The 21,610-nt window shown below is 36.9% G+C and overlaps 2 protein-coding genes across 2 annotated transcripts; one reads left to right on the top strand and one right to left on the bottom strand.

Moving 5' to 3' along the window:
• Window positions 1–4,395: 4,395 nt before the first annotated feature.
• Window positions 4,396–11,581, bottom strand: vbp1 (von Hippel-Lindau binding protein 1). The gene is made up of 6 exons (XM_030162717.1): window positions 11,472–11,581; window positions 9,354–9,478; window positions 8,906–8,972; window positions 7,628–7,726; window positions 7,353–7,491; window positions 4,396–5,351 (listed from the first exon to the last, which is right to left on the bottom strand). The coding sequence occupies exons 1-6, from the start codon at window positions 11,550–11,552 to the stop codon at window positions 5,275–5,277; spliced, it is 588 nt and encodes a 195-aa protein (XP_030018577.1). The 5' UTR covers window positions 11,553–11,581; the 3' UTR covers window positions 4,396–5,274.
• Window positions 11,582–14,761: 3,180 nt separating this feature from the next.
• On the top strand, window positions 14,762–21,610 carry LOC115438704 (C-factor-like). The gene is made up of 6 exons (XM_030162483.1): window positions 14,762–14,905; window positions 17,807–17,861; window positions 18,002–18,189; window positions 18,289–18,450; window positions 19,122–19,232; window positions 21,150–21,610. The coding sequence occupies exons 1-6, from the start codon at window positions 14,762–14,764 to the stop codon at window positions 21,261–21,263; spliced, it is 774 nt and encodes a 257-aa protein (XP_030018343.1). The 3' UTR covers window positions 21,264–21,610.

The following is a 21,610-nucleotide window of genomic DNA, read 5'->3' as shown; positions in this document are numbered from 1 at the left end:
ACTTTTCAAAAAAAACAAAAACAAAAACAACTAGTCATTATATGGTGTTTTTTTGAGAGTTTCAGAGTTCACATAAAATGAATTCCAGGCGAGTGTTGTGTTTTAGTCTACATGAGATTAGTTTTTGTAACTCCCAGAAGAGTTAAATTTTAACTCCTGAAAAGACTTAAAAGATCAACTCTCTGAAAAGAGTTACTTTAACCCTGCTCTAGAGTGTTTTCAATGGTCTCACATGTACTCTTAAATTGAGTTGATTTTAACTCGCATGGAGTTTATTCCAAAGACCAGAATTTGCTGTGTATGAACAGTGGATTGCCGAGGAGGAGGAGAAGGAGGGACAACATGGAGCCCAGCCCTACACTGGGGCCACATTATATGGAATTTGTCTGAACTTTTTTGTAAAAAAAAAAAATAAATAAATAATAATAATAATAATGATGAAAAGCACCAAATTATTTAGGGGGGCTTAAGAACATTTTAGGGGGCTTCAGACTTTTACACTTTTCTTCAGCCCCCCTAAAAAATAGGCCTAGTGATGCCACTGCCAGTTGGGATGAAAGAGAGAGGGTAAAGGAAGAGAAAAAGAGTGACAGAGAGAGACTCGGGGAGAAAGGGGGGGTGGGGGGTGGGGTAGGGAGAGACACATGGATGCAATTGATGCACAGAAAACTGAACTAGAACTGTTAAAAGTAGATCAGCTGATGTTAGTATAATGACTGAAAACCACAACAAAGGTCCATGACTGTTAATACTACTACTGCAAGTACAAGTATGAACAGTGGATTGCCGAGGAGGAGGAGGAGGAGGAGGAGGAGGAGGAGGAGGAGGAGGAGGAGGAGGAGGAGGAGGAGGAGGAGGAGGAGGAGGAGGAGGAGGAGGAGGAGGAGGAGGAGGAGGAGGAGGAGGAGGAGGAGGAGGAGGAGGAGGAGGAGGAGGAGGAGGAGGAGGAGGAGGAGGAGGAGGAGGAGGAGGAGGAGCAGCCTACACTGGGGTTGTCCCAGTTGATCCTTTATTCAGTAACTGATCCAGTGTGTGGATCCAGGGCATCCATTCACTGATGGGTTTAGTGCCAAGTGTGTCCTAGTACCAGACTGACCCCTGCTGGTGAGAGTGTAGAACCTCTTTAACCTCCTCAGACCCCCTATGGCACAGGTGTCAAACATGCGGCCCGGGGGCCAAATCGGCCCGCCAAAGGTTCCAATCTGGCCCGCGAGATGAATTTACAAAGTGCAAAATGTAAAAATTACCCGGAAGATATTAACAGTCAAGGGAATCAAACTCAAAAATAAGAGCATAATAACCTAGAAATAATAACTCCAAATTTTCTTCTTGGTTTAATGTGAGAAAAATAAGATGACATTATGCCTCTAAATAATGGCAACACCATTTTTTTTCTCTTTGATTTATTGCAAAGAACATTAAATTCTGATATCCTTTAATAATAAAATGTCCATAACCTGAACAAATATGAACAACTTGGAATGTCTAAAGAAAAATAAGTGCAATTTTAACAATATTCTGCCTGTTTTGTGTCTTGGTAGATCTGATCTGTAATACACATGTAGAAATCATAAGTTGAGGCATAATATTGATAAAAAAAATTGTACTTGTTTTTTTTTTCTCAGAAATTTCATTTTTTCCCCAGTTATTCACATCTTTTTTGTTTTGGGTAGAACTAGTTTCATCATCTAATGTTATTTTTTGCACTAAAAAATTTGGAGTTGTCATTATTTAGAGGTTATTATGCTATTATTTGATTGGTCTGGCCTATTGGAGATCAAATTGGGCTAAATATGGCCCCTGAACCAAAATGAGTTTGACACCCCTGCTCTATGGGTTTTCTGGCAACATTTGCGGACAAGAGTTTCACAACTTTATACAAAAAAAAAAGGAAAGAAAACTGTCCACCACAAAGGACATTCCATACAATTTTTTAAAACTGCATCTGAAAAAACTGTTGCATCATGATGTTTCCAATATAGGCACTTATTTAATAAAAAACAAAAAAAGCTGGTACTTTGCTGACATTTCCTGGGTCTCAGGAGGTTATAGGTTTAGTATATTACATTTAGACACAGATCAGAACCTAATGAATATCCCTCACTTCTCCGTTTACATTTTTTACATGAACCACAAAAAAAATGTGACAGGACCGCTCCAGAGCCCATGAGCATTTTACATAAAGGGGATATGAACTCTAGTCCACATTATGGGATGGTACTGTACCTTAACACTGACACAAAATGATCCACAACTGCTGTAGCAACATGATGGTGAAACATGGTCTGCTCCATGGAAAAGGGCCCTAACCCCCCACCCCCACCCCCAAGCAGTTTGTGGACATGAGACAGTCATTTCTAAATGGACTCAAATGTCCCAGTTGACTACATTCATGACACTGGTTTCTATGTGGACGACTCGTCATTTTTTCATCCAAATCTTTACACTTTGTATTTTATTCATCCTCAAATTTCCTCCGTTTCTCTAAAACTGCAATAGCTGAAGTATAATGTATTGTATCCACTTCTTTTCGATTCGGGGCAGTACTTGAGTTAAAACACTGTTCAAAAAACTCCACAGTGCCTCAGTAACTTTGACATAAGGAGAAACAAGTACAGATAAAGTCACAAAGACAAACCTCTTCGCAACAGGCTAAAGCCCAACAAAAGACTGTAGATTTTGATACTTAGTAGCTTTAGAAAAAAGACTTTATTACATTGACCCTTTAACCCCCCTGATGTGTCTGTGGTGTTCTGAATGTATGATTTATTTTAAATATTCATAAAAATTTTTACCGTTTGCTAAAAAAAAAAAAAAATTCAAAACATGCTGATAGAATACACCTTGTTACTTCCAAACACATCTGAGCATGCTCAGTGCACCCCCTACTGCCTGTGGAATGGGGGGCAAAACACAGAGCAGCGAGTGAGACTGAGTCACTATAAAAATAGACAGTTTGGTGTTTTTTTTTTTTTTTTTAAACACTTCTTTCCTTGACGTTTTTTGTCTCTACTGTTGTTTGCAGCGTTGTCATGATTTTCCTTTATTTTTATATATATATTTTTTACTGTTTATACTGAGTTTTGACTGTGTAACTGGTTTTTGGAGTTCAACCAGGTGCCAAAAAACAGCTGGACTGATTTAGAAAAAAAAAATCCCCAAAACAAAAACTACTGGTCAAAATTCAAATACTTGTCGTTTAGCATGTTCCACTTCACAGTTCATGTTCAACATCCTAGATCTCTTATTGACGTACATTTTGAGTGCCTTATTTAGTAAAAACCTGTGAAACTTACAAGAGAATACAGAATACATAAAGAATAAATGGGAAAAAGAAGCAAAGGTAAAGATTACACAGGAGAGCTGGGAGAAAATATGGCAACTACAATGGTTCTCAACTGGGTCAAACACTTGGCGGGAGTTCTGCTGGAAAAACATACAATTTTTTGTCACACCCATTCAGAAGCGACACCAAGGCAGTGGGGACGCTTGTTGGAGATTTTGTGGGTCTAATGGAGCCAACCACTTCCATACTTTTTGGGACTGTCCGGTTATATGACCTTACTGGGAAGAGATTCACAAACACATACAAAATGTATTTAAACATTCTGTTTAAATGTGAAACTATGTATTTGGGTAATCTACCATTTGAGTCATGGAACATTAAAGACAAAAAAATTATTGGCCATACTGTTGGCAGCCAGTAAGAAATCAGTTACGAGGAAATGGTTAAAAGAAGAACCGCCCACCATTGATGAATGGATTGGAATTGTCTGAGATTTATGTTATGGAGAAGATATCCTTTTCCCTCAAAGTTGAAAAAGAAAAATGTTATAATATCTGGTTTAAATGGACTGAGTACGTAAAACCAACCAGATCTGATTTCATTTGATTATATTTGTGTTAATCCGTTTGCGTTTATGCGAGGTTATGATTGTATGAGGTGGTGTGCTCCCCTGTTCTGTTTTGTTGTATTAATGTTTCAGCCAAAATTAAGGGTCCATAAAAAAGAAATTAGAGAAGGGCAATATGGATATAATGATCTAAACTTTCTGTATCCACCCCATTGTATTTTTGTTAATGATTATGTAATTAATGTGATGGACATTTGCCTTTCAAATGAAGATAATTTCCAAAAAAAAAAAAAACAAAACTCTAAAACTTAAATTTCTGTCTTTTTCTGTTATTCCAACCTGTTTTGACCCTAAAGCAAACAGTAAAACAAAACCAGTGAAGAAAAGGAACACAAGTACATACTCACTGCAGCTTCTATGACACTTCTAGTGGCAAATTCCAAGCGAAACAATTCATTGAAATGTCTCGGGGTTAAAGGGTTAACTGGAACAGAGTGATGCACCCACCCCCCAACACACACAAAAAACACAGCGCACCAAGTCCAGGTCATATGTCTTTGCCCAAATGTTCTTTTACTTCATTCATTGTTTAATGAGAACAGTGAGAGACAAATAAATACAGACAGAGCAGCGGCCAAAAGGAGTGATGGAGGACAGAGGAAGGAAAAGAAGTGCAGAGTTGAATGTCAGAGGAGAAGTGACAGGTTAGTGTACAAACAGGAACAGAATCCTCTCACCTCCACAAAGACCTGTATTAAGTGAAAACCGGAGCCACAAAACAAAACTGGCTTTACTCGACACTACTCTCCCTCTGTTGAGGTCTTTATCATCCTACAACACTGACTCTACTGAGCAGAATGGCAACTGCACTTTAACGTAAATCAGCTCTAGCAGAAGTGTTACTGCAGTGAAATTCAGGTTGGGGGGGTAAAAAACAAACAAACAAAAAAAAAAAACCTCCAAATGCCTGGTCAGTAAAGGAAGATGCAGAAAAGGAAGATATGAGCGATCCCTCACTCATAATGTGAATAACAGAAACATACTCAACTCATTAAAAAGAATACAAAAATTGCCTTGTCATCTTTGTTTTTCTTTTTTTTTTACTTGAAAAAATACTTTGAAAAGTAACAAATCAACAGAAAACAGTAGTGGTGGAAGTTTGAGCTCACCTTTCATGGGCATATTTAACATTTATCAAAGTTACGAGGTGACTTGATTGTCATTTTTTTATGATGACCTCTCCATATGACAAATCAAGTTCACCAGCACAGCTTTGGAAATATTTCAGATAAGCCCTCTATGTGCTGAGCTCTAGGGTGAACATACAGATGACTTTGGGGGCGGGATTAGGGTCTGGTTTTTTTATTGACTAAGGAGAAGGTTTTTAGCAGGGAGGGATGTGGACGCCATCCTGTAGATATTAAGACTTGTCTGCAGATTTGAGGAGGTTTTCTTTGCTCCTTCTCTTCACGTCCCAGTTGTAGACTCGTGCCATGTCTGAGAAGGGTAGTGGGTTAAGGAACAACAGCAGCTGTGGAATTAGTCTAAAGAAAAAGTGTTTGATTCATCAACCGACCTGCAAAGTGGGCAGCTGACAAACTTTCCACTAATATTTTCAGGACATGAATGCATTTAGTTTCTTTCCAAAACTTTAACAACTACAAAAGCACTGAGAGCGCAGACCTCTGCCAAGGCAGATCAGTGCGATAAAATGCTATATATATATATATATATACACATACATACATACACACACACACATATATAACATTTTAAAATAATAATAATAATAATAATAATAATAATAATAATAATAATAATAATAATAATAATAAATTTTATTTATAGGCGCCTTTCTTGGCACTCAAGGGCACCGTACAGTAAAACAGTAAACAGGAGAGTACAGGGTGGGGAAGCAAAATTTATAATGAACATTTAGTTGTTTTTTCTCAGCAGGCACTACGTCAATTGTTTTGAAACCAAACATATATTGATGTCATAATCATACCTAACACTATTATCCATACCTTTTCAGAAACTTTTGCCCATATGAGTAATCAGGAAAGCAAACGTCAAAGAGCGTGTGATTTGCTGAATGCACTCGTCACACCAAAGGAGATTTCAAAAATAGTTGGAGTGTCCATAAAGACTGTTTATAATGTAAAGAAGAGAATGACTATGAGCAAAACTATTACGAGAAAGTTTGGAAGATACTATTAAAGAAGAATGGGAGAAGTTGTCACCCAAATATTTGAGGAACACTTACGCAAGTTTCAGGAAGCGTGTGAAGGTAGTTATTGTGAAAGAAGGAGGACACAGAATAAAAACATTTTCTATTATGTAAACTTTCTTGAGGCAAATAAATTCTCATGACTTTCAATAAACTAACTGGTCATACACTGTCTTTCAATCCCTGCCTCAAAATATTGTAAATTTTGCTTCCCCACCCTGTATAAAACAAGCAATAAAGCAGAGTAAAAAATAAAAGGCAGGTTAAAAAATTGGACAATGCGATTGTGTTCACAAAGAAAAAGTGGATCTAAACAGATGGGTTTTGAGTTTGGATTTGAAAAGAGGGAGTGAGGTGATATTTGATTTAATTGGTTTTCCCCTGTAAGTCACTTTGGAAAAAAGCATCTGCCAAATGCGTAAACATAAACATATTTCTGAGCTCCGGTGGCAAGGAGTTCCAGAGTTGGGGAGCAGAGCGGCTGAATGCTCTACACCCCATGGTGGTGAGACGGGCAGAGGGAACAGTGAGGAGGATGGAGGAGGAAGATCTGAGGGTACGAGAGGGAGTGGCAACCTGAAGGAGGTCAGACAGATATGGAGGGGCCAGGTTATGGATGGCCTTGAATGTCATTAGAAAATTTCAAATTCAATCTGGAACTTAACTGGGAGCCAGTGGAGCTGTTGGAGGACAGGAGTGATGTGGTGAGTGGAGGGGGTCCTGGTGATGATGCAAGCAGCAGAGTTCTGAACTAATTGAAGTTTATGGAGGGATTTGTGTGTGAGACCAAAGAGGAGAGAGTTACAGTAATCCAGACGAGAGGTGACAAGGCTGTGAACAAGGATAGCAGTGGTATGGGGGGTGAGGGAGGGGCGGAGGCGATAAATGTTACGTAGGTGGAAGTATGCAGACCGAGTAATGTTATTGATGTGGGACTGAAAAGATAGAGTACTGTCGAGGATGACACCCAGACTCTTAACCTGTGGGGAAGGGGAGACAGTGGAGTTGTCAATGGTGAGGGAAAAGCTGTTGGTTTTGGATAAAGCTGATTTTGAGCCAATGAGGACCGGTTTTACATTAAAATTGTAACCTATTGAAGTTTTCAACGGCTTTTCCCCCTCAGTTGTACTGTAATGTGACATGAGCACTGAATTATGAATTCTGTGTACCACTACAACCCTAAAATACCAGACTCCATTCAACAAGAAGAAATTTCAATGAACACATGAGTCTGCGATGCCAGATTGTTCCGTTGGATGGAAGGATACTGACTTCAGTGGTAGTGAACTGGTCTCGCAGGAAATCCAGATCCTCCTCAACTGTCTCTAGGTTACGAGATGCTGTGGATAAGTTCTTCTCTAGGAGAGCCTGGGCTTCATCGATGTCGTATTCTAACATGACGTTAGCCTTTGGGGAGAAAACATATACGTCAACTTAACTCCACAAGGTACTTGTTTTGTAATAATCCATTACTTTAGGAATAAAAAAAACCCCTTCTGAGACTCTTGATGCTTAAATTATATGATCATGAAGCTCAACTTACCCCTAACCATAGGCAAACTTTTTCAGTGGGCGGTACCAAGGCCTTGCAGTAAACATTATCTGCCAGTAAGAAGTGTGTTTCCATGGGCTCTGTGGTCTCCTGGAAAAAAAAAAAAAAAATACGCCACAATTGTTTAGAAAACATAATTTATCACTTGCTCATTCATAATTAGGGGCGTGCAATATGATGATATTAGATTGTGAACGATAACAATGAATCGATGATCCAACAAAGCAGAGAGATCATGGAATCGTCTATAATATGATATAGTCAGAGCCACAGAGTATTCAACGGCTCTGGATGTAGTTACATGTTGACGCACAGATGGATTCACGTCAGATCACATCATGTGGATTTTAAGTTGTGTAGCGGGAGCCATGGCTGACAGCAAAATAGACGAGTCGCTTCCTAAAAAGAGCTCTACTTCCATCGTATGGAATTGGTTTGGCTTTTCCCCAAACAACAAAGTGCAAGCAACAGTAATTTGCAAAATTTGGATAGACACAGTCCGCAAATCGGATAGTAACACTGCAAACCTTTTCAATCACCTGGCAATGTGATATCATGACTCGTGTAAATATGCACACCACTTTTAATTGGCGTGTTATCTGTAAGCATTATAAACTTCCCGCGTGTATGTTCACACTGCTATTAGCTCCCTGTCCAACCTGAATCGATGCATGCCCAAACAGTATGATGAGAGCCAAACCACTAGAAGACCAGCCACACCGCAGCCAGAGGCAACAGGTAGCCTTGAATAAGAGCAAACAACTTTAACAAAAGCATTTAGTAAAAGCACTCTTTATGAGAAGAGCAGCAAATGGTGGAAAGAGGTAATGGAAACAGTGATTTTTTTTACCTGGCAAAATATATAGAAATTAGTCTTAAACATCAATGTAAAGAATCGTGATCAAATCATGAATTTATTATTTTTTTAAAAATCGGGATATGATATTTTTGCCATATCACCCACCCCTATTCACAATTAAAGCAGCTTCACTTTTTGGTTTCATTTTTTAATGACTTCTTATTGTATAAAGGAGAGCCACAAAGTTCTCAGACAAATGTCAAAGACAAAGACTGTGTCAAAGACAACCCCAACCCCAGCGATTCTACAAAGAAGGAATCTGCCAGTGGAAACAAAGACTGCAAAAATGTTTAGAGTGGAATGGAACTTATGTAGACAAATAACTTTGTTATTTTGATAAACTTTATTACATTTGTCTGAGAACTTTTTGACTCTCACATTCGTGCAGGTGCACACTTGACCGTACTCACCTTTTTCTTCTGCATGTGTCGTAAGATTTCTAACGTCTGTGTTATTTGTGGAATCTGATTTTTCAACCTACACAGAATGAGAACATGAAAGAAAAAACAAGTAAATACAACATTTGGCACATTATTATACAACTAAATAAACGTGGATATTAGAAAGTACATTCAGATAATATTGTGATAGAATATTGTGTTACATGTAGGTGACTACATATGTCACAAATGATCCAAAGTGAAAGATAGTTACAGAAAAAAAAGATAAACAATAAACAGAGATAATTTCCTCCCTTCCACTATGAGAACATCCTTGTGCTCGTGTTCTTACTCAGTGTACCAGTAAATCAAGTTCATCATAATTATCCTGTGAGCACAGGCAGAATAACCATGCACTGTTAAACCAGGCTGTCAGCCTCCTTAATATGTGACATTCAGGGTTCTGTGTTAGTGTTACCTAAGTTTTTTCTGAGACAGGTTGAGCTCCATGTATTTGTATTTCTGGTATTGCTCATCCAGCTTCCTCAGCACTGCGTCTGCTGTCTCATTGCCAGGCTGTTTCATGAAAGAGTCGACATCCTCCTGAAAAGAGAGAGGACAAGCAGTGAGCCAAGAACAACACGTACATTGGTTGATTATTTGATTGACTGACGAACCACGACAAAAGGGATGCTGGCAATCAACTGGAAATATTGCTCATGTTAAAAGGTGCACTAAGTTTTGGCAACATTGGGCAATAATTACACACTTACCTTTCAGCCTATTGTAATACAAGTGGTGTAAGAGGGGTTTACATAAATCATACCCACTTATATGATGCAGACAGGTCAAAGGTGTTTTCATGCAGGTAGGGGAGAGGATAAATGTTTGTATGATGGCTGTAATAACTAATCGCTGACCAAATTTCCCACTGCTTGACAAAGAAACATGCATTAGGTCATCTGAAGTTAGTCTTAGTTATTAATCAAGAGAAGAGAGCAGCACAAAAAAAGTGTATTTCCAAATTCAGGTGAACAAGGACTTGATGTAGAGCTGCAATAAGCATTTAATTGGTTAATCTACTAATTATTTTAACTATTAATTATTAGTTCAAACTATAAAGAACAGGGTTCCTTCAGATTTCTACAAGTTAAATTTAACACATTTTAAGCTTGCTTAGAACAGAATTTAATGCCCATTTCTTGGCCATACTGACAAAAAATTTGTGACACCCAGGATTTAGGAAAATTTATTTATTTACTCCAATGCCTTGATTCCCACCATCGAGTCATTTCTCACCAGATGGCTATAAAGTTACCAATAATGGGTTCCTAATTTCAATATAAATTGTTGGGTTGGAAGGGGTGGAACTGAGTAGACTAACGTTACTTTCTTTGCAGCTTGGACATGTCAAATACAGTACAACCAACAAGTTTATGGCAACATAACTTAAGACCTACCATGTCAAATTTAATACCTTTTAAAGACTTTTTTTAAGGTATTAAATGCAGATTTGTACACTCAAGACTTTTAAGACCCTGCAGGAACCCTGAAAGAATTGACAAATATCAAATCAAACTTTAATGATATTCCTTTTCTTAAAAAGCGGGTTCATTTTGTTCTGATCACCTCATCTGACCAGACTTCAAAGCATCAAGAAATGTGAAACTGACCACACCAACAGTCCAAAAACCACTTTGCTTACTATTGGGTCATTCTATACCAACTCAGATATAAACCTCCCAATTCATGTCTTACATTTGCTTAAAAAAAGAAATATGCAAAACTTTCAGTTGAGCTTGTTTTTGTAGGTTTTCTTTTAAGTTAAGCCAGACTTAAACTTCATTATTAGCATGCATTTTCTGAGTTTCTTATTTGTCATGTAACTGGGATGAGAGTTGTACTGAACGTTCAAGAAACCTTTAGTACAATTTGCCACATGTATTCATGTAATTTTAGTTTCAATTTGCTTAAAACTATATTGTGATTCTGTGGTATTTATTTAATTCGGTCATGTCCTATAGAACGCACATGGTTCTTTATTTCAGATCTGATTACAGTTTAACCTTAAAGTTTTAAAATTTATCAAATTGGTTAGTTCTGTTTTTGATACTACCAACGTGTTCTTAGTTGGCAAGTGTTCAACAACGACATTAATGTGTTTTTTTTAATATAACATTAACTTCTTTTATTTTAACTATTTATGGTTAAGTGATACTATTGAATGCAGATACACACCAATTAAAGAGAATTTCTGACTAATGTATCATCACCAAAGAAGAAGAGCTATCGAAACCCAGCCACTCACGAACAACGAATAACATTTGATACCCTAAAGAGGAAACGAAGTAGATTGAAAGAAGAGGCTAACACACTGACAGGCTGCTTCTTCCATAGATGGATGTGAGCAGCCGCCCAGCCTGCACACACAGCAGGATTAACCGTGTTAGCCATCCCGCTAGCTTAGCTAGCTAGCTAGCTAGCTCATAGCCAGCATTACGCGCCCACACATCGGCAACAAGTACACGAGTGGTTTTACAACCTACTAGTCCGGCAGTAGACATGGGAGACAGTGTGAAGTGAAAAGTTTACCCACCACAAACACAGCTTCAGGGATGCCGAGATGCTTTTTCTTTGTCGCCTGTACGGCATTGCTGTTGTCTATGGTCGTCGCCATCTTGGAGAGAGGCTACACCTTCCTTCCTTACGTAGAAGACTGGGCGTCAACTGTCTCAAGAGGACCAACGGCAGCTGGTGTGCCCCTAGCGGTGAAAGGTGGACACTGCAGCTCCGCTCTGTGTTCCTCACTGACCCTGAGGTTTAATTAAATGTCCTCTAACCCAGGGTGTCAAACTCATTTAAGTTCAGGGGCCATACTCAGCTAAATTTGATCTGAAGTGGGCCGGACCAGAAAAATAATAACATAATAACCTATAAATAATGACAACTCCAAATTTTTGTCTTCATTTTAATGTAAAAAAAACAAAAAAACAAAACACATTAGATTATGAAAATACTTACTTTTATAAACTATCCAAAAACAAAACAACAAAAAACAAAACAAACAAAAAAGAAACCCCTGAAAAAATGAAATTTAAATTTAAAAATGTAAGAAAATTTAGTGCAATTTTAACAATATTATTCCTCAACTTACCATTTCTCCATGTGCATTATGGATCAGATCTACAAAAACACTAAACACTGAGGAACAGGCAGAAAAATTGTTAAAATTGTGCTTAACTTTCTTTAGACATTTCAGGTTATTCATATTTGTTCAGGTTATTCACATTTTAGTGTTACAGGATAGTTTGTGAATGTAAATATTGTCATAATTTAATGTTATTTTTTGCACTAAAACAAAGGAAAAAAATGTAAGTTGTTAATTCAAGATTTTTTTTTTTGGCTTAATTCAAGATGTTTTTATTTAATTGAAGATTTTTTTTTTTTTTGGCTTAATTCAAGATTTTTTTTTTACTTAATTGAATTTTTTTTTTTTTGGGGGGGGGGGGTTAATTCAAGATTTTTTTTTTTTTAACTTAATTGAAGATGTTTTTTTTGTTTAATTCAAGATTTTTTTTTTTTTAACTTAATTGAAGATGTTTTTTTTGTTTAATTCAAGATTTTTTTTTTTTTTTTTTTTACTTAATTGAAGATTTTCTTTGCTTAATTGAAGATTTTTTTTACTTAATTGAAGATTTTTTTTTTTGGCTTAATTGAAGATTTTTTACTTAATTGAAGATTTTTTTTTGGGTTTTTTTTGGCTTAATTGAAGATTTTTTTTACTTAATTGAAGATTTTTTTTGCTTAACTGAAGATTTTTTTTTTACTTAATTGAAGATTTTTATTTTTTTTTTGGCTTGATTCAAGATTTTGTCCTTAATTCAAGCTAATTTTTTTTTTTTTTTTTTGCGTAATTCTTAATTCTTAATAAGACTGTGGAATTTTTGCACTTGGCAAAAACATCCCAGGGGCTGAACTAGACCCTTTGGCATTTGGCCCCCGGGCCGCATGTTTGACACCCCTGCTCTAACATAACCCACATATTAATGACAAACAGCTGAAATTATGTGTTAAGGTCTAATAGTCTTTTATTCATATATTGTATTTATTGATATATGCATTTAATTTAATCATGTTATTAGTGCATAATCAACTTCTACAATTAGCAACGACATGATAAAAACAAAAAACAAAACTGATTGTATTTGTTTCATATTTGTATTTGTGTCCCACAAATGTTATAAATGTCCCTTACTAATTTGATGGATGACACTTTGAACCACAGACAATGACACAGTCTGGTGTAACATGTATCATGTGTCTTACCCTCATGTATTTTATCATGTGTTTCATCAACAACTCATATGTTTTGTTGTTTGTTTTTAAGTGTGCTTTTGTGGACAATAAAGATTTATTCTGTGCTTTACTCATGAAATCCACTGTTGCCCATGAAGTTGGAAAAAATATTGTGACAATGTGATTTATTCTTGATAAATAAAGTGTAACAGGGACTCGGTATACAATCATTGTACCTGGTCAGAGGTAGTTACTGAGGTCTTAATATTAATAAAAAGAGGAATGTGTCTGAAAACAAAATAGTTCCAACTTCATGGGTAACAATTATTTTAATTAAATGCGACCATGTCACCATTCTTTTTTTTTTTTTTTTTTGCTATGTGTCCTTGGAGTCATCCATCCCATCATAGCCAGTCTTTTTGTAACTTTGTCACAAATCCATGCATGTGATTCACTTGTTAAGAAATGTATGACTGAGGCTGAGATCTCACTGTGCTTTACCTTTACACCTCTCTACACCATGTCTACAATACAGGCTTGAAAAGACCAAAATCGTGTATGCATATGAAGTACAAGATAACAGAAACGTTCAAAATACCATCTAGTGCAGTAACCCTGCAATGAAACTTAATGTGACATTAATACAGCGTAAAATAAAATCAGTTGTGTTATGGTTGTATTATGAGCCTCATAAGAAACTGTTTTTTTTATTTATTGTTGTGTTGTGGTGTGATTATCCACTTTATTTAGTACATTGGTTTGATTTCTAACAGACTAAAAACATTTGAGATTTTAGTAAATCCACAGATTCGCAGAAGATTTGCAATTCTCTAAATCTTATTTCTTGTAGTGATTTTTCCACCTTATTCATCATTACCTATGCAACTGCTGCAGCTTCAGTGTTCTTTTATAACATAAAATATAATGTAATGTAACATGTCATTACAACCTGCCATAACATCGTTGTATTTGTGGGTAAAATCACTGTATATGATTTTAGCGTAACAATTTTTTGTACAGTTCCAAAAGCATCATGACAGTAATATTATTTTCACTTTCTTCCAAATGAATGTGTGATTATTTTAGGTGTACATTACAGAGCTATTTCTTGTCTGTCATCACTGTTTATGACTTGACCTCACCAATGGTAGAAAAGCTTAAATGACCCTTTTTTTATCTACTTTTGTGCTTCCATTTCACCAAAAATACTGCTACACACAATATAAGCATTAAGTCATAAGTCTCTGATTATGATTTAAATAAACAGAGCATCTTAAGTGCATTTTTAGCTTATATACATCAGCCCATTTCTGCCAACAGGAATACCTTATATGTTTTTTCTGAGCTTGGAATCACAGTATGTTGACATGATTGTTATTATCTTATATGTTTGCATGTTTAAACACAGTGACCACCACCATATTTATTACTGTCACTTAATTCTGTGGTAAGGTTGCGTGTGAGTCCAGCAGTCGAGAGTAAAAAAAAACAACCTAGAATCAGATTTGGGAACGTGGGTGTGGTCAGGCTGTAGAATAAACACTCAGGCTGAATGCACTGTGGGAGCAGAGACTCAAACACTCTGAGGAAATGGCAGCTCGGAACGTCAGTGTTCTCATCACCGGAGCCAACCGAGGCCTGGGCCTGGAGATGGTTAAGCAAATGGTGCAGTGCCAGCACCCCATGAAGAAGGTGTTTGCATGTTGCAGGGATCCGGATGGACCCAGGGCTGAGGTGAGAGTCCAGACTTCCTGTGTGACTCGTTGAAATGTGCGGTGTAGATCTGTTTCTTCACATACTAGAGTTAAAAAAAAAAAAAAAAAAAAGTAAAATTCTTGAGAGCTGCAGCATTTTAGTGGTTAGGACTTAAGATATAATGCATAATTCTACCATTAATATGCAAAATGATCAGAATGGGTGTGGCTTTGCAATGACACTGCAAAAACAGTCCTACCAAACAGTAGCTAAATATTCTAAAATATAATATAACTGAAGTGTCTTATATTTAGCAAAACCTGCCAAATGGGTAAGCATATGTTCCTTGCTTTTTTTTGTTTGTTTGTTTGTTTTTTTTTACAACTTGTCTCTGAAAAATTTAACCTAAATAAAAACTTTAAAGATGTGTTAAATGCAAGAAAGTCCCACTAACTACAGGCAGTGAAGTCACAGTTAAATATACATCACGACTGAAATAATGAAAACCACCCTCTCTGCTTGGATACTGTTTTACTTTATTACTAGTTAAATCTAACTCAGTTTAAGATGTAATATTATATTAAAGGTCTGATATATAAGATTTAAAGGGAATTCAATATTTGTAATAATTTTTTCTTAGTGTGTAATAATGTAAAAGTTGTGGTTTTCCTTATTTCAAATGAGCCCTTCATGTTTCTATAGTAGAATAGACTTTTTCTGTTTCATAGTGGGTGGAATCCAGTGTTAATCCCCCAGTATTAATTCTACTGTTAACACTCCCTCAATTACCAAGGCCAGAGGTCAAAAGTCTTTTGTAGGGGAGATTGGTTGCAATCTGTAACTTCACCACTAGATGGCACAACCCACCACACACTGAACCTTCAGTTTGGACCACAGGTGTCAAACATGCGGCCCGGGGGCCAAAACCGTCCCGCCAAAGGGTCCAATCTGGCCCCTAGGATGAATTTGTGAAATACAAAAATTACACTGAAGACATTAACAATCAAGGATGTTAAAATCATTGTAGGTCAATTCAATCTTAAGTGGATCAGACTAGTAAAATATTATCATAATAACCTATAAATAATGAAAACTGCAAATTTTCCTCTGTTTTAGTATAAAAAAAAGTAAAATTAGGAAAAAAAAAGTTACATTTACAGACTATCCTTTTACAAAATATATGAATATCTTGAACAAATATGAACAAACTGCAATGTCTTGAGAGAAATATGTGGAATTTTAACAATATTCTGCCTGGTACTAAATCTTTAAGTTGTGATGCACATGTATATATGAGCAACTTAGGTGTAATATTGTTAACATTGCACTTTTTTTCTGAAGAATTTTCAGGTTGTTCATATTTGTTCATGTTATGTTCAAGTACGGTTCGTAGGTTTAAATATTTTCATAATGGAATTTTACTTTTTTCACACAAAAACATAGAGAAAATTTTGGAGTTGACATTATTTGTAAGTCCTTATTCTATCATTTATATTTACTGCTCCGACCCACTTTAGATCATATTAGGCTGTATGTGGCCCCTGAACTGAAATGAGTTTGACACCCCTGGTTTAGACAGCGTTAGAAGCAGTGTATTTTCTCTGTTTCTTCTCCACTGAGTAACATTCTTGCCAAGATTATTTTACTTCAAACAAGAACTCCTGAAACAAGGACTTTGTTCTGTTTTTGTCACAAAGGGGGGAAAAGAGAGGACTCAAATGCACAGTACTGAAGGGAAAAAAACAAGTTTATTAAACATAAATGAAAACTAAACAACGAGAAAAAAACACACAAAACCGGGGTCAGAGTCCGTAGAGGAGATGAACAAGTGTCCGGGTTATGGAGTGTAGTGAAGAGGAATGGACCAGCGCTGCATGGCTGCAACCCTAAGCCTTAAATAGTCTTGAGATAATTGGCTGCAGCCACGCAGCGCCAGCAGGTGAGTCTGATAATGGGGAGATGAGAGGGAGGAGCTGAGGGCCACACAGGTACAAATCATGACAGTTTTGAAATTCCATGATTTGCCATGTGATAAAACACACTTTGGTGTGATTTTTTGTACATTAAAGACTTGCCATTGCTCAGGAGGTAGGGCGGGGTCCAATAACTGAAGGGTTGCTGGTTCGAATCCCGCTCTGTCCAAGTCAGTCCGCTGTGTCCTTAGGCAAGACACTTCACCCTCCTTGCCCTCAGTGTCACTCACACTGGTGTAAGAATGCATATGAATGTTCGGTGGTGGTCGGAGAAGCCGTTTGGCGTGAATTGGCAGCCACCCTCCCATCAGCCTGCCCCAGGGCAGCTGTGGCTACAAACGTAGTTTACCACCACCAGAGAGTGAATGTGAGAGCGAGTGAATAATCCTACTATATAATACACATTCTGTGTCCCATCGATGTTGCAGCACAGGAGGGCATTTGTACAGATTTTCCTCAGCCTTCACAGGCGCGATCGCCGCCAAATTCGCCAAATGAATAGAAACATGACCTGACTCTCTACTAGGCACAATTTTATGTCTGTATTCAAATGTTGTGAGGTATGCTGGGCAATTTTAGCCACTCTCTACTTTGAATTCTTCATCCCTGCCGCCATACTCCATTTTCAGAGTTGGTTATGCTGCCGTTCATGAAATTTCTACTGTTAGCAGACGATGCTACAATGTGAAGGCTGCAGTTCACTACCGCTGTGTGAATTTAACAGGCCGAACAAATACATGCTCTTCCCTTCATGCCTCATATGTTGGCTCAAATTATTACCTGCACAATGCATGATTAAATGGTAGTTTACAAATGGATAGTGGTGGCAGACAAGTTCTACTTATCATGCTACCGTACAATGGCACCACGGGTACAATGCCGCTAGTGGATCAATCATGTAAAGTGCTTTGGGTGCCTTGAAAATCTAATCCATCCAATTCTTCCTCTTCTTTTTGCACATTTCCAGGCCTTGCAAGCTCTGGCAAAGAAACACCCAGACATCATCAAAGTCATCCAAATGGGTACGACCTCCACGACCCTCTGTTATGTTCATTAAACTTATGTTGCCAAACCACACACTGACCTTGAATGTCTGAGTAGCTCAGTATTATAATATTTTTTGACTGATCCTAATGCTCTTCTTTCTTCCTCTCTCTGTCAGACACTGCTGACCTTTCTAGCATAAAACAGTCAGCCCAGCAGGTGGGCTCTCTGGTGGGGACGAGGGGTCTCAACCTGCTGATCAATAATGCAGGGATGCTGATTAAATCCATCATGCAGGAGACCAGTGCTGAGGACATGCAGACTACTTTCAACACTAATGTCACAGGCCCCATGAACATCATGAAAGTATGGGGCAGGAAAACATGTGTCTTTATTCACAGTTTTTACTTTTACAATCCCACCATACCTTACCTCATCATCACCCTTCCTTGTCCTTAACATCAGGAGTTCCTGCCTCACCTGCGAGCTGCAGCAAAGGCCAGCGCCATGCCTGGGATGTCCTGCAGCAAAGCAGCCATTATCAACATTTCCTCACTTCTGGGTTCAATGGCAGCTGTTAAAGAGACGTATGGCTTCTTTCCTGCAATCTCCTACCGTGTCAGCAAGGTAAGCAGATAAAATAATGTAGACTTTGTATTTGTTGCCAATAGATAGATACATAGATACACAGATTCATAAATGCATAGATACATATAAAACAGATACAATAAAGATATAATAAAAAATAGAACACAAGAGCAAACACATTATACATAAAGAAATGAGACGTATAATAAACAGATATTGATAAAATACCTGGATAATTAAACTGTAAGGTGCAAATTAAACTGTAATGTTCAGTATGATGAAGGTGCAAAATGGCATCTAAGTGCAAAGTGGTTTTAGGTTTAAGACCAAAGTTTAAACATCAGCCAGAGGTGATTTATTGAAAATATATGCGCAATACTAACTGTAAAATTCTATCTGTAAAAAACCTCACATTTACAGTCTATTGTTTGATATTTGCAGTCCTATTAATACTCATCATGTGTTTATTTTTCAAGAGGAATTACTTTGTGGCTGTACAAACCTGAGTCAAAAGAATAGATATTAACAGAAAAACTATTTTTCAGTTGTAAGATTGTTTTTATAGATACTGTTATTTACCATTCGAATATGAAACATAGTTATGGATATCTGACTCCGTCCTGTATACGACTGTGATGCTTTATCATTTGTCTAATGGGGACTTTTGTTGTTCTGAAACAGCTCATTTCCTTCCTTGCATCTCCTCTCAGGCAAGTTTGAACATGCTGACGCTTTGCGCTGCAGAGGAGCTGAAGAACGATGGCATCCTGTGCGCATCGCTGCACCCTGGATGGGTCCGCACCGACATGGGTGGAGAAGAGGTGAGTCAACGGGTTCCTACTGACACCACCGTCCCATAAACTAAACACTGAGACAATGACTGAGCCAACTGAACAGTAGTTGAGGTCATTAATCATGGGGTTCCCTGCAAAAACAGGAAATTCAAGAAATAAAACTGGCTAATGGAATCAGTCTTAGAGGAGCAAGACTGTAGTGCTTAACCCTTTATTGGGCAAGTGACTATTTTTGGTAATTTCGTACATTACAAGAGGGTGACAGCAAGAGTTCTAAAATACGTAGACCTCTTCACCTTACATGTGTTTTTCTATTTATTTATTTATTTATTTATTTTACCACTTACAAGTAAGGAACCAAATATGGTAACTTCATTGACCTTAATTTTCTATTTAACAATAAAAGAAGTTAAAAAAAAATTCACAAAAGTAATTAAGTCTTGTTATGTCCTCCAATAGCACACTAAAATTGAAATTTTGAATTTCAGAGTATTTCTATGAGTGCGCTCTGAACGGTTGACAAAGATCATTTGCTCAGTTTTCAATGCTAGAATATTACTTTCATCTTACATAACAGTTTTTGTCACTTGTATTTGCACATTTTTATTTTAAGGCAGTTACATTATATTAACAATATGTGGCTGTTGTTTGTAGGGCTGTTTTTGCAGTGTCATGGCTTATATAAAAACCACACCCAAAATCTAATGGACCAACTGTCTGACACAACTGTTTATGCAGTTATTGTTTGCTTTCTGCAAATAACAAAGATATGAGTATTTATTCTGGACTCAATACAAATGGACAGAGGAAAGATAAGCACCAAATCTGATTTCACAATGATACACCTTTGTACAAAGCTGGCCTCATCTGCATTTTTCTGAGGACTGTTCGCCATCGTGTATGTAAAAGGTTCTTCCATAGTGTATCCTCAAACTAACATCAACACAGCTTTGTAGATTGTAATTGTATACAAGTGTGAGATCTGATTTCTTTCAGTGTCTGGATGAGTAAAGAATTTCAAGAAAAAAAAAAAAGCTTGATTGGGGTAAATAGGTCTTTTAAATAGACATTGAGATTGTCCTAATATTGAACTAAATTTAATACAAAATAATCAGGTTATATATAAAAATATTTGGTGCCTTTCTTTCGAGTTGGACGTTCTTTGCAACTCAGAAGATTGACTTCAAAACAACACAAAACATTTTTATTAAAGCATGGCAGATAAATTATGCTATGAACCCTTTTTATTCTGTACTATAAAACGACAAAGTGTGTTGCTGACCCAGAAGTGCATAAATAAAAGAAAGGCATCGTTGTATTTAAGTGCTTTGAGACTTTAAAGACATAAGAACATCATGTTGTCTCATATGCTGTAGAAAATGAACACTTTGCTGTTTTTAACTGCACCCCTCCTCCTTTTTAGCATGATTGTACCTGAATGCTGTTTTAATGTGTTTTGTTTGAATGTTTGTGTTTTTAGTTTGTTGCTGTATACAAGCCTGTCGAAGAAGAATTTCTGTCACTTGTGACAGACGATAAAGTTTATCTATCGATCTATCGATCTATCAATCTATCGATCTATCTATCTATCTATTGGAGGACCTAACAAGACTTTATAACTTTTGTGAAAATTTTCAAAATTTTTTACTGATATGTGGAAAATCAGGGTCAGTGAAGTTACCATATTTGGTTCATCACCCTTAAGTGGCTAAATTAATTAATTAATTAATTAACAAATAAATAAAAATGCCAAGTAGTAAATATAAAAAAATACAAGAAAAACACATGTAAGGTGAAAGGTAATGTGATGTTGTAATGTATGTGGAAATTACCAAAAATGGTCACTTGCCCGATAATCCTGAAATGAAACTCTGAATTGGTCAAGTTGCATGTACATTACTGAACCTGTGCATGTGTGTGTGTGTGTGTGTGTGTGTCCACCAGGGGGAGATTGATGCTCCAGAGAGTGTACAGGGCATGATGAAGGTGATGGCCTCGCTGACTGAGCAGCAGAATGGAGCCTTTCTGGATTTTAAGGGCGAGTCTATCTCCTGGTAACCAGCTGATGTCTGCTTTTTTTGTTTTTTTAATTTTCCAAAAATGACAAACTACCAGGACCTAATGACCATAAATGAAAAGTCTTGACCTTTTTCTACCACCATCAGCATATAACATTATGTTTAACAGGTAATCATATTCATCCTTCAGATCACATAATTTTACATACTTTCTTCTTATCAGTCAAACAAAATCTGTGGTAGCTTTTCATGCTGTGTTTAATGTTACAAATACAATGATCAGAAACACTTGATGATTTAGTAAATTCATTAAACAACCTCTTTGTGCGGGTTAACTGCAATCATTCAATTTGTGAACTCACATGAAATAAAACAATATTTGCTCTA

Source organism: Sphaeramia orbicularis, chromosome 18 (genome assembly GCF_902148855.1).
Source record: "Sphaeramia orbicularis chromosome 18, fSphaOr1.1, whole genome shotgun sequence".
In the NCBI taxonomy this organism is placed as follows: Eukaryota; Metazoa; Chordata; class Actinopteri; order Kurtiformes; family Apogonidae; genus Sphaeramia; species Sphaeramia orbicularis.
The sequence above is the reverse complement of the archived record's forward strand: the minus strand, read 5'-3'. Positions and strand labels throughout refer to the sequence as shown.

Excerpts from the sequence above, each read along its gene's own strand:
- vbp1 (XM_030162717.1), bottom strand. The coding sequence starts at position 11,552 with ATGGCGACGACCATAGACAACAGCAATGCCGTACAGGCGACAAAGAAA. Across the intron at positions 8,973-9,353 it reads CTGTCTCAGAAAAAACTTAG|GTTGAAAAATCAGATTCCAC; the intron begins GTAACACTAACA and ends CATTCTGTGTAG. Across the intron at positions 7,727-8,905 it reads GACACATGCAGAAGAAAAAG|GAGACCACAGAGCCCATGGA; the intron begins GTGAGTACGGTC and ends TTTTTTTTCCAG.
- LOC115438704 (XM_030162483.1), top strand. The coding sequence starts at position 14,762 with ATGGCAGCTCGGAACGTCAGTGTTCTCATCACCGGAGCCAACCGAGGC. Across the intron at positions 17,862-18,001 it reads CATCAAAGTCATCCAAATGG|ACACTGCTGACCTTTCTAGC; the intron begins GTACGACCTCCA and ends TCTCTCTGTCAG. Across the intron at positions 18,451-19,121 it reads TCTCCTACCGTGTCAGCAAG|GCAAGTTTGAACATGCTGAC; the intron begins GTAAGCAGATAA and ends ATCTCCTCTCAG.